The sequence below is a fragment of the Chiloscyllium plagiosum genome, unplaced genomic scaffold (genome assembly GCF_037043375.1).
Source record: "Chiloscyllium plagiosum isolate Xiang-an unplaced genomic scaffold, Cpla_swu_hap1 HiC_scaffold_10, whole genome shotgun sequence".
NCBI lineage: Eukaryota > Metazoa > Chordata > Chondrichthyes > Orectolobiformes > Hemiscylliidae > Chiloscyllium > Chiloscyllium plagiosum.
In genome coordinates this window covers 111499801-111512804 of record NW_028270148.1, presented here as the reverse complement: position 1 = coordinate 111512804, position 13004 = coordinate 111499801, and the positions used below count along the sequence as shown (strand labels likewise).

Below are 13004 nucleotides of genomic sequence, written 5' to 3'. Positions count from 1 at the left end.
CCATTAGGCAGAAGTGGCTACTGATGCTGGAGATTAGAGTCAAGGTTAGAGTGGTGCTAGAAAAGCACAGCAGACCAGGCAGCACAGGAGGAGCAGGAAAAATCATCAGGAAGGGCTTTTGCCTGAAACGTTGATTTTTTCCTGGCCCTCGGATGCTACTTGGCCTGCTGTGCTTTTCCAGTACCACTCTAATCTTGACTAGGATAGCCCACTCCCCACACCCCTCTATACTCATTGTGTGTCTTTTTCTTTGACAATATCAAGAAAGCACAAAGTGTTTTTAAAAACACAGCAAAAGTAAAATCACTTCTTAGGCATCAAAGAACCAGCTTTCTTTTATTAATGTTTCTTTTCAAGTTTTAATATACACATTCATCTGTCAAACATCATTTAAATTGCTTCACTTCAGCACAATACAGGTAATCCCCAAATTACGAATGCTCAGAGTTATGGACATGATCCCTTTCTCTATTAATGTTAAGGATTCGACCTGCGAACATTTGGCTGTCCTTACAAAAGGACGTTTTGTACGGTACTGCATTGTGTTTGGGCTTGTGTACTCCACTTAAACAAAAGTACACAGAGCTTGTTCGTAATCCAGGGACTGTCTGTAACTTTATAAACTTGAGATACCTGATCTTTTTCACAAAAATTAATTGCGGTCACCAAGCACAATCTCAATAGTCAGTGCCAAATGCGTACTTTGGGAAAGTTATTGATATGTAAAGATTCAAAAACATAAGCGTGCCAGACTGATGCACAGCTAAAGATTTGTCGCTTCATCACTTCAACAGTAGCAAGATACAAGTCAGTAACAAATGGTGGTGTTCACTAAAAAAACTGTGGAATGGAGTGAATTTCTTTTTGTCCTCTTAATCAACTCGCCTTTAAATTAGAAAATTTTGTTCTGCGTCAGCTGCAAACTCTGTAATCCTGAAGGAAGTGTATTGAGGTGTAGTCAGCCGGCAATATACAACTTTGTGACAATCTGCAAATCAAAACCAAAACGCAGAGCTGCAATAATCAGCAAGTTTGACAAGGAAAAAAAAATATCGCCCCTGCAAGCAATTTGTATCACTTACTGCAAAGCTATCAAACCACCGATGACAAGGGGCTGTTGTGTGAAGTTGGCAGTTTAATCTACAAAATGTATTAGAAGTTCATATCAGTTTTGGTCTTTCAAACTGAAACTCCCTGGAACATGGAGTCATTTAGGTAAGATATCCAGTTTAAACATAAATCTGACTCGGACAAGTTCAGAGGGTGAGATGCCATGTAATTATGATTCCTGGCTAAAGCCAAGGTCCCTATTACAATGATTGAGGCATCACCATTTGACGTTGACCAGAATGAAGATGGTTTGGCCATTTTCCTGTCAACTGCAGTTGAGGGGCACACTATCAACTTTATGTGAGGTGTTTGTACTGTCTAGCTCACCTCCTGCACTCACTGCGTTTTATTGGAGACATAATCTCGTTGCTACTGGGAGATGCTGCTGGAGTTTTGATACCAAATTCTGCTTGTTCACAGACACTCATTTTAAACAGATTCTGTTTCTTAAATTAAAAAAAAACGAAAGAATTGTGGATGCTGTAAATCAGAAATATAAAGCAGAAATTGCTGCAAAAGCTTAGCAGGTCTGGCAGCACCTCTGGAAAGAAATCAGAGTTAACGTTTCGGGTCCAGTTCTGAGGAAGGGTCACTCAACCTGAAACATTAACTCTGGTTTCTCTCCACAGATTCGGCCAGGCCCGCTGAGCTTTTCCAGCAACTTCTGTATTAGGTTCTGTCTGTTGTCAGCTCATTAGCTGACAGTAGTGCCTGAGGGTACACTCTGCATTCCTCCACCTCTCCTCATTACCCATGTAGTTTATTTGAAGCAAAAACACTATTCAAATGACACACCCACCTTTATTTGAAAATACTAGCTTTCAGACTGCCTCTCATTAGTTACCTGGTGAAGGAGCAGTGCTCCGAAAGCTAGTGCTTCCAAATAAACCTGTTGGACTTATAACCTGGTGTTGTGTGATTTTTAACTTTCCAACACCAGCTCCTCCACATCACAATTCAAATGGATCACTCTCCATCAAGTAGCCGCAGAGATTTGAAATATTGTTCCAACCACTGTCCTCCTCTTTTTCGAGCTCCAAAATAGGAAGTTTCAGCATTTGCAAAATAAAAACGTATATCTTATCCAGCATTTCGGTTAGCAAACCAATAAAAACCAGCTGTGACACCACAGCAACCCCCCCTCTAACTGCAATTAATCAGGCTGTGTGAACGGTTGCTCAATTTTTTTTTCACCTAACAATGGTAGTGCTTATTTTTCCCCAGCACCCGTGTCATATGTGTGAGGGTGTGGGACACAGTGAAGAACAACACGTGTGTAAATCTTTATTTCTATTCCACCCGCAGGAAGAAAGGAACCATCCAAGTGGCCAGTGACAAGCAGTGCCCTTTGAATGGTTGCGCCATATTGCACTTGCTTGAGAGGGAGCTAATCGTTTAGCGATGGGATTTGTAGAGTCATAGAGATGTACAGCATGGAAACAGACCCTTCGGTCCAACCCGTCCATGCCGACCAGACATCCCAACCCAATCTAGTCCCACCTGCCAGCACCCGGCCCATAAAGGATACAGGACATTAACATCAATCTGTGGCAAGGGCTCGACTAGTTTAAAGACTCAGAGAGGTTTTGGATGAGAGTTCAGTTAGCAATGCAGCTGAATCCCGCGATTTGTACTTTTCCAGCCTCGAGTTGCCATGATCTGATTGAGAACAGGGTAGAATCAGCAATTCTTGAAAGGCAACTGCACAAAGGAAGGAGAATGGGTGATGGGGAAAGACATGGGGAGAGAGATGAATTGTCAGGTGAAGGTAGCAATTAATAAAACATACAAGATTCTTAGGGGACTTGAATTAACAGTCTCAGAGTAAAGGGTCACACATTTGAGACAGAGAAGGGGAGGACTTTCTTCTCTCACAGAGGAGTGAATCTGTGGAACTCTATTACAGAGGGCTGTCCAGGCTGGGTCATTATTCAAGGCTGACAGAGACTGATTTTTAATCAGTCTGGGGATCAAGGACAAAAACTGAAAAGCTCAGCAGGTCTGGCAGCACCTGTGGAGAGAAGTCAGAGTTAACATTTTGGGTTGTGACCCTTCTTCACAACCAAGGGCTATGGGGAAAAGGCAGGAAAGTGGAGTTGAGGCTTAGCAGATCAACCATGATCTCTCTGAATGATGAAGGAGATTTGATGGGCTGAATGGCCTACTTCTACATTTGACAGCACAATTTAACTTGCTCATCTTGATTCATCACTTGTCTCCGGTCTGTCTGCCTCTCTCTGATGAGCGGAACTGACGAGTTCTCTTCCTTCGCTGCTGATCTGTGTTGCCATGTCAACAGAGACGAGTTACAAGTGGGTAGAAAATAACAAAAAAAAGAGATCAACCTTGAAAACTCTTAATTATCAGCCTGCATAAGCAATGGCCAAAGCAAGCTGCTATTTACAAAGTTCACTTGTTTTGTGCGAAGGACTCTTTCGGAAGATGATTACAGTCTTCTACAGTTCATCACTGATTGCTGCTGTCTTCTCAGCCTCCCACACAATCTAATAAAGCTCAAGAATGGCAAATTCTGATTAGCCAAGCTGTTCTGGAGACAAGATGCATTTACCGTCACTCAAAACACAGTCCCTGAAAACCGATCTTTCTTTTCCCTAAACCGCACTTTCGAAAGAAAATAACAATGTTGCCAAAATGTTAACTACATGCCATCAGAACAAACATGGTGGCTCGGAGGTAAATTGTCTCCTTTGCTTTCGTCTAGTTTTGGCAGGTCTAAAGGCGGATAAAACAATGCAGAGAGAGAGAGAGAGAGAGACACCCAAATTCGCCTTGCTTGGTGGACAGCAATCAGAATTTGTTTTGGGGAGGAACGAGAGGAAAGGTCTTCCTCCTCCATCACTGCTTCCCCATCCTTTGTATTTCCCAGAGATAGAAACTGGAGGAGGTCATTCAGCCTCTTTTGAACCTCTTCTGTCATAGAACCCCTACAGCGTGGAAGCAGGCCATTCGGCCCATACCGAGCCTTGGAAGAACATCCTTCCCAGACCCACTGCCCCACCCTATCCCTGTAACCCTGCATTTCCCAAGGCCAATCCACCCTAACCTGCACATCTTTGGACTGTGGGAGGAAACCGGAGCACCCAGAGGAAACCCACGTAGACACAGAGAGAATGTGCAAACTCCACACAGTCGCTCGAGGGTGGAGTCAAACCCACATTCCTGATGCTGTGAGATAGCAGTGCTAACCACTGAGCCACCATGCTGCCTAAATAGCTAACCCATTCCCTAAATCCACATAACTGCTTTTGCAACTGATTCCGAAAAAGATCTTTGGTTAACAGAAAATCAAATGATTCCAGATTCATAATGAACTGACAGCACAGGGAAAAGCAGAGGACAGGTCAAACATCCACCATTCCTTGTACCATCATGAAGTTCCCATGTCACTCCTGAAAATCCTAACATTTAGTCTCTGCCCTCTTCAACTCCCTAAACCAGTTTCCACCTGTCCATGGTAACGGTCGGCTTCAATATTGTGAGAACTTTGCACACAACACCTCTCAACCTTCTAAAGTCATGGTTTGTGTAGTTGGTCTCCATAACTTCACCCTTTCAGTGCCAGCTATCCTTCCCGTCAAACTGACTGCCACTCCTTCCAACACCAATATGGTTTCTGAGGGTTGGCACTCGGAACTGACTCCCAAGTGGCTCTGAGTGTAGCCTAACCAGGCTTTGCATAGCTTATGCTCCCCTCCCACCTCAAGCTTTATCACCGATGAAAACCTGTGACTGAACGTAATGCAGCAAATTACAAAGCATGCTGTGACAAGCTGCCAAGTGACAGTGACCGGCTAATCTGTTGTTTTAGTCCTGACTCATTGGACAGCAGCCAAACTGTCCAGTTCTGGTTGCCCTGTTAAAGGAAGGACATTATTAAGCTGGGGATGGTTCAGATGAGATTTAGAAAATAGAACAATACAGGCCCTTCGGCCCTCAATGTTGTGCCAACCTTTTATCCTACTTTAGGATCAAACCCTTCATTTTACTATCATCCATGTGCCCATCCAAGTGTCGCTTAAAGGTCCCTAATGTCTCTGACTCTACCACCACTAACCGTGCATTCCACACACCCACCACTCTCTGTCTAAAGAACCTACCTCCGACATCTCCCCTAAACCTTCCTCCAATCACCTGAACAGTATGCCCCCTTGTGATAGTCATTTCCGCCATGGGAAAATGTCTCTGGCTATCCACCCTGTCTACGCCTCTCATCATCTTATACACTTCTATCAAGTCACCTCTCATCCTTCTTCACTCCGATGAGAAGAGGAAGCAGGATGTTGCTGGGAATGGAGGGTTTGAGTTAGAAGGAGAGGCTGGATAGGCCGGGTCTGTTTTCACTGGAGCGTAGGAGGCTGAGAGGTGACCTTATAGAGGTTTATAAAAAAAATGAGAGGTATAGATAAGGTGAAAGGCAGGTGTCTTTTCCCTAGGGAAGACAGGACTTCAACAACTCGAGGGCATATTTTTAAGGTGAGAGGAGAAAGCTTTAAAAAACACAAGGGGCAAGTTTTGTTTTTCACAGAGAGAGGTTTGTGTGTGTAATGAACTTCCAGAGTAAGTGGTGGATGTTGGGTACAGTCACCACGTTTAAGAGATGCTTGGATAAGGACAGGAATAGCAAAGGTTTGGAGGGATATGGGCCAAGCGCGGGCACGTGGGACTAGTTTAGTTTGGGATTATGGACAGGTTGGACTGAAGGGTCTATTTCCGTGCTGTATGATTCCATGTAGAGATGGGGATTGAAGGGTGAGTGTTGGCCTACAATGACTCCCACCTGCTCTTGCTTCGAGAGAATACCCTGGCATTTTTATTTCACATTCACACAAAATTCTTATCCAAAAGACATCACGTCGAGTGCCACACCTCAGGGCTTCGGGAATGTGGGGCCGGGAGGAGGCGGGCAGCAGAGGGTTTGTGCATCAAGATTGGGAAGTGGGGCCTGACGACGGCCCGAAAAGTCGACTCTCCTGCTCCTCGGGTGCTGCCTGACCCACTGTGCTTTTCCAGCGCCACCCTTTGCAACTCTGACTCTCCAGCACCTACACTGCTCATTCTCTCCACGAACCCCACAGCCCTTGTGCCTCAGGAAGTAGACAGGGTGCAGCCTAACGAGCCAAGGCCGAACTGTAGCACAGACGAGCCGAGAGCATGCTCTCTCTGGCTTCCTGCAGGTGCTAGTTTGTCCTGCTTAGTCCTCCCATCATGTGCGTGCATTTCTGTCTATCGATACCGTGACAATGGCAATGACTGAATTGACTCTGTTTCTGCAAAGAGCCTGTTCTGCAGGGAAGCTCAGTAGACGCCATTTTAGATTCAATACATTTGCTGTGTAGAGTGTGGAAGAATTGATGGCTGTGCCCTCTATGCTGGTGTATGGGGGCTGAAGGGTGCAGAAAGCTAGGCCCTAAAACAAGGAGGAGAGAATAAATATTGGGTACAAATTTCCCCTTCGCTTGAGTTGGGAAGGTGGGAAACTAGTTGAGCACGTTGGCTCTGGAGAGATCTTCTCGCTAGCTTTCCCACCAGCGAGACAGGAAGGGAAAACGTCTCTGTGTTTAATGGGAAGGGGAAATAACTGGACAGTTTGGACCCAAAGAAAGGTTTTTCTCCCCCTTCTTGCCACCTCGCCAATGAAAGTACTGGGGACTTCTGTGTTTCACTGAAAACAACCACAGAAAGACCACAACTCACCCCCCACCCCCAGACCGCAACTCACCCCCTCCCCAGACCGCAACACCCCCCCTCCCCAGACTGCAACTCACAACCTCCCCAGACTGCAACTCACCACCTCCCCAGACCGCAACTCACCACCTCCCCAGACCGCAACTCACCCCCTCCCCAGACCGCAACACCCCCCCTCCCCAGACCGCAACTCACCCCCTCCCCAGACCGCAACACCCCCCCTCCCCAGACCGCAACACACCCCCTCCCTAGACCGCAACTCACCCCACCCCCAGACCGCAACACACCCCCTCCCCAGTCCGCAACACACCCCCTCCCCAGATTGCAACTCACCCCCTCCTCAGACCGCAACTCACCACCTCCCCAGACCGCAACTCACCCCCTCCCCAGACCGCAACTCACCCCACCCCCAGACCGCAACTCACCCCACCCCCAGACCGCAACACACCCCCTCCCCAGTCCGCAACACACCCCCTCCCCAGATTGCAACTCACCCCCTCCTCAGACCGCAACTCACCACCTCCCCAGACCGCAACTCACCTCATCCCCAGACCGCAACACACCCCCTCCCCAGACCGCAACACACCCCCTCCCTAGACCGCAACTCACCCCACCCCCAGACCGCAACACACCCCCTCCCCAGTCCGCAACACACCCCCTCCCCAGATTGCAACTCACCCCCTCCTCAGACCGCAACTCACCACCTCCCCAGACCGCAACTCACCTCATCCCCAGACCGCAACACACCCCCTCCCCAGACCGCAACACACCCCCTCCCTAGACCGCAACACACCCCCTCCCTAGACCGCAACACACCCCCTCCCCAGACTGCAACTCACCCCCTCCTCAGACCGCAACTCACCACCTCCCCAGACCGCAACTCACCTCATCCCCAGACCGCAACACACCCCCTCCCCAGACCGCAACACACCCCCTCCCCAGACCGCAACACACCCCCTCCCCAGACTGCAACACACCCCCTCCCCAGACTGCAACACACCCCCTCCCCAGACCGCAACACACCCCCTCCCTAGACCGCAACACACCCCCTCCCCAGACTGCAACACACCCCCTCCCCAGACTGCAACTCACCTCATCCCCAGACCGCAACACACCCCCTCCCTAGACCGCAACACACCCCCTCCCCAGACTGCAACACACCCCCTCCCCAGACTGCAACTCACCTCATCCCCAGACCGCAACACACCCCCTCCCCAGACCGCAACTCACCACCTCCCCAGACCGCAACTCACCCCCTCCCCAGACCGCAACTCACCCCCTCCCAAGACCGCAACTCACCCCCTCCCCAGATTGCAACACACCACCTCCCCAGACCGCTACTCACCCCCTCCCCAGACCGCAACACCCCCCCTCCCCAGACCGCAACACCCCCCCTCCCCAGACCGCAACACACCACCTCCCCAGACCGCAACACACCACCTCCCCAGACCGCAACTCACCCCCTCCCCAGACCGCAACACACCACCTCCCCTGACTGCAACACACCCCCTCCCCAGACCGCAACACACCCCCTCACCAGACCGCAACTCACCCCCTCCCCAGACCGCAACTCACCCCCTCCCCAGACCGCAACTCACCCCACCCCCAGACCGCAACTCACCCCCTCCCCAGACTGCAACACACCCCCTCCCCAGACCGCAACTCACCACCCCTCCAGATTGCAACTCACCCCCTCCTCAGACCGCAACTCACCCCCTCCCCAGATTGCAACACACCCCCTCCCCAGATTGCAACACACCCCCTCCCCAGACCGCAACACACCCCCTCCCCAGACCGCAACACACCCCCTCCCTAGACCGCAACACACCCCCTCCCCAGACCGCAACACACCCCCTCCCCAGACCGCAACACACCCCCTCCCCAGACCGCAACACACCCCCTCCCCAGACTATGACTCACTCCCTCCCCAGACTATGACTCACCACCCAGGTGAAAGTGAGGACTGCAGATGCTGGAGATTAGAGTCAAGGTTAGAGTGGTGCTGGAAAAACACAGCAGGAACGAAGGGCTCCTGCCTGAAACATCGATTTTCCTGCTCCTCGGATTCTGCCTGACCTACTGTGCATCTCCAGCACCACTCTAATCTTGACTACAACTCACCACCTCCCTAGTCACCCGAGTTCCCGGCAACAAGGAGAGACAGCCTGTATGTTGGGATGGAGGCCCCCACATTGTCCCAGTCCGGGGGGCAGACAGAGACATGGAAGAGGGTGGTAAGTGCGTGCCCTTTGACAGTCCCACTCCTGCCCTCGCCCCTTTGAACCCATCCCCACCCCGACCCCACCCCCAGCAACAAACCCGCGGGAAAACCCCGGCCCTTCCCCACCACCCCAACTAGATCCGCAAAGTGTAGGCCTCCACTGGCAGCCTTTAGGACCCAGAAGGTGCAGGGTGGCCAATTGGCCAGAATCTGCTGGGAGGGGTGGGGATTACTCCGAGGCCTGGGATAGGCTGGGAGGTGGGCGGCTCAGCTCTCAGTGAGCTGATGGGTGGATGGTGGGTTGAACCCTCTCGCCCAGCGAGGGCAGCAAGATGGCCGACACCAACACGTGCATAACCCTCCCCAGGCCCAACTACAAGGGGCTCTTGCAGCACAGTGGTAGTATCCCTTACCTCTGAGCTAGGGGTGGGAGGGGTTCAAGTTCCACCTGCTCCAGCAGATGTCTAATAAGATCTCTGAATGGGTCGATTGGAAAATATGCCCCCAACTGCCCCCCCCTGCTCTGGGCTAATCTTGCCCAGGGATACCGATAATGGTGCCCTGACAGTGAGGCAATCCATACGTACTGGGATATATCTTGTTATTATGTTGGTCAACGATATCAGCTCATTGTTTCAATTTAGCCTCAGTAGCATTTCATCTACCCCTAGCCCCTTGGGTCGTTCAAGGACCTGTCCCTGGGGTTTTTACACGTGAGGGCAAAATAAAACCCTTGTCTGTCACTGGTAATTTGGGGAGGGGGCGTAGGGGAAGTGGAGGGGAGGGCTGGTGGGAACTAGAATTCAACTGCACATCCTGCGGGTGACCGGCTGAAAAGGGGCTGTTTCCTTGCGTTCCTGTTGGCCCCACCATATGGAGAGGAGGAGGGGTGGGACAGGCAGCCTGCCTGAGAGGCTCAGGCGTAGAATATCAGCTCCGGCAGCTGCCCCCCTTGCACCCCAGTGCCGTTGGTACTGTCGGAGGAGCACTGGAACTGGAAGGAGACTTTGCCGCACTGCACCTCGGTCAGGCCCTCCTGCCCAAAGTAGCTGAGCTCGTTACCGTCCAGGACCACACTGGCCGTGTAGAAGGTGTCAGGCTCAATCTGCACGGGGTGATCAAACCACACCGGGAAGGTGTGGCTGGAGCCGTCCGAGTAGAACTTAGTGAAGTTCTGGCCCAGCAGGACACCCTGCCTCTTCAGTTCCAGGGTGACGCTGTACTCGGCCGCCCCACAGCTCGAACCGTACAGGCCGAAGCCTGCCACAAACACCCGCCGGTCCACCGCAAACTGGATGCTGTCGCAGCGCCCCCGGTAACGCCACTGGTTACTGCGGTAGGCGCAGGACTGGAAACGGTGGCAGCGCTGAGGGGCCAGGCCCTTTCGGGGCCTGGAGACAAACTCCAGGTCAGGCTTCTTGGCCGCCGTGTACCAGAGGAAGATGTCATTGGTCTCGTGGAGGGTCAGCACGCCGGACTGAGCGGCGCCGTTGGCAAAATCATCCAGGGACATGGCGGGGATGCGGATCTGGTAGAGCGCCTTCCCCAGCACCTTGCGCTTGTTCTCGATGTTGGCGGAGAGCTCCCGCCGCTGGCACTCCACCTCGGCCCAGTTCAGCACGGCCTCGAACAGGACAATCTCCTTGGCGTTGAGGGTCTCCCGGTTCAGGATGCTCTGCAGGGTCTGGTAGTCAATGTCGCAGAAGCCCTCGGACTTCAGAGCCAGCTCCGCCTGGGCGTCGATGACCTCCCAGCACCTCTGGGTCAGTTCGGGCTCCTCGAACAGGCAGCTCTGGGACAGCAGCACGCAGGCGTTCTTAGCGCTCAGGCTGGTCTCCAGGAAGTTGACGCAGGCCCGGGCCAGGTGGGGCACGATGTATTTCTTCGCCGCGTACAGGGTGGCCAGAACGGTGTCTGCCCCCAACTCAATCTCATCGCAGTAGATGTACCTGCAGGGAGAGCCACAGCCATTAGCAATCGCAAAGGGAATCCCTGCTTGCTCCCCAGTGGATCTGGGAAAGGGGTAAAGGGACCATTCCACTCTGTCCAGGTTGTACGTTTCCTCGCTGAGCTGGTAGATTTGTTCCGAGATGTTTCGTCACCATGCTCGGTAACATCAGTGAGCCTTACAAAAATACCCTGCAAGTCTGCAACAAACACTACATCAGACAGACAGACAGGAAATTAGCCACCAGGACACGTGAACACCAACTAGCCACCAAAGACATGACCCACTCTCACTAGTATCCTTACATACAGATGAAGAAGGACTGGGGCAACACATCCAGCCTAGGACAGGCTAAACAGAGACACACACGGGAATTCCTGGCATTCAGACCAGAACCCCATCAATAAACACATTGATTTGGATCCCATTTACCAACCTCTGAGAAAAAGAACAGGAAATGCTATCACCCACCTTAACAGACCAAGACACATTCATAGAAAGTGGGACAGAACACCAGCCCTTCACCGGAGGCTCACTGATGATGTTACCTAGCATGGTGACGAAAAGTCTGAGAACAGGCCTTCCAGCTCAGTCAGGAATCTTACAACCCGAACCTCAACCTGAGCTACTAATCTTCCCCAAAATCACCTTCCAGCCTGTGCCAGGGTGGCTTGTTCTGTTGGGTAGAGGTCGCCCCCCTGTTGAGGGTTATCTGCTCCGCTGATCTCTCCAATGGTGACTGCTCAGAGCACCGCTCTGTCAATGACAACCAGATGACTGGCCCATTTCAACACACCACTGCCTCTATCAAAGGGGCTGGGGACGGTGTCGGTTGGGGATTGAAACCTCCTCCTCCTCATGTTAAGATGTTAGCTACATACATAGGGCCACTCAGCCCCTCGGGCCTGTACTGTCCCTCATTCAGACCAAGGCTGAGCTGGCTGGCTAAGGCAGGGTGGAGGGGGAGATGTGGATTTTACAGCAGCAGTCTTACCCCTCTGGCCAATATGCAGCTTTGTTTGTGGGTGCTTGGACACCCCCCACCCCACGCTGGTGAGTTTGGGGAGGGGGTCAGGCAGGGGATGGGACAGATGGAAACCACCCATTCCCCCTCTACTGATGCTCCCCTATATGGTTTGTGGTAAGACTACCCAGTACAGTTTCCCCACCCCAATACTAATTATGACCTTTATATGGACCATTAATGTGTGTCAAGGCAGGACAGGCATTAACCCAACCAGGGGCATCATTGGGAAGCATGAGAGGCAGAGTCCTGTGGGGTTACCTGAATGTTCTGGGCGAGAGGGGGAAGTAGCTACACCTTAAGGGTGCTCAATGCCCAACTGAGGTACCTAGCATTGAGAAGAGGAGGGCACTGACTGTCACCCATTTGCCCTTGATGTTGAAATACTCCCCTCCTCTCACTTCTCTCCCCACTTTGCCCCCATTCTCCCCCACCATTCGCCTGTAGATTGTCATCCAGACACCACACTGGGCCTCTGCTGGGTGTTGTACCTGACTCAGCCAATGCCTCCATGGTGGCGCTGCTGAGCATTACAGCTGCCGATCTCTGATTGGCCGGTGGGACCTCCTTGGGTCCTTGATCTGGCTGGGACGGGCATTCAGCCGCGATGACAGAGAGTGGGGAGTAGGCTCAAAAGGGCGGAATGGACTACTCCTGCTCCTGTTTTCAAAGTTTAAGTCATTAAGGAACGAGGTAATGTGTGACTGTTGACATCACAAGAAATAGGAGCAGGCCATTCAGCCCATCGAGTCTGCTCCACCCGTCAATGAGATCATGGCTGATTAGATAACACTCCAATCCTATCTCCAGCCTTGCCAGCTTTCCATCCAGCAGCCAAGATCCACGCCCACTGTTACAGTACAAATATAAACAAATACAAAAGCAGTCATCAGAAAGTGAGAGGAATTTCTTGTTACTCACCTCTACTCAAGCCCCCTTGCTTATATGACACAAAAACTGGTGTTTAATGGGGTTTTCAGGTTTAGTTCTTCCTT

At 51.5% G+C, this 13004-nt stretch overlaps 1 protein-coding gene across 3 annotated transcripts in view; it reads right to left on the bottom strand.

Moving 5' to 3' along the window:
* Positions 1-307: 307 nt before the first annotated feature.
* Positions 308-13004, bottom strand: part of LOC122553094 (BTB domain containing 3b) — a 66542-nt gene continuing 53845 nt past the window's right edge. For 2 of the 3 annotated variants that reach the window (XM_087991669.1, XM_087991667.1), the window contains one exon: positions 9156-10986. In XM_087991669.1, the coding sequence (XP_087847795.1) occupies positions 9954-10986 (1033 nt within the window). In that variant the 3' untranslated portion in view covers positions 9156-9953. Of the gene's footprint in view, positions 989-9155; positions 10987-13004 lie in introns of those variants that run through there. The other variant, XM_087991668.1, reaches the window with a different exon arrangement.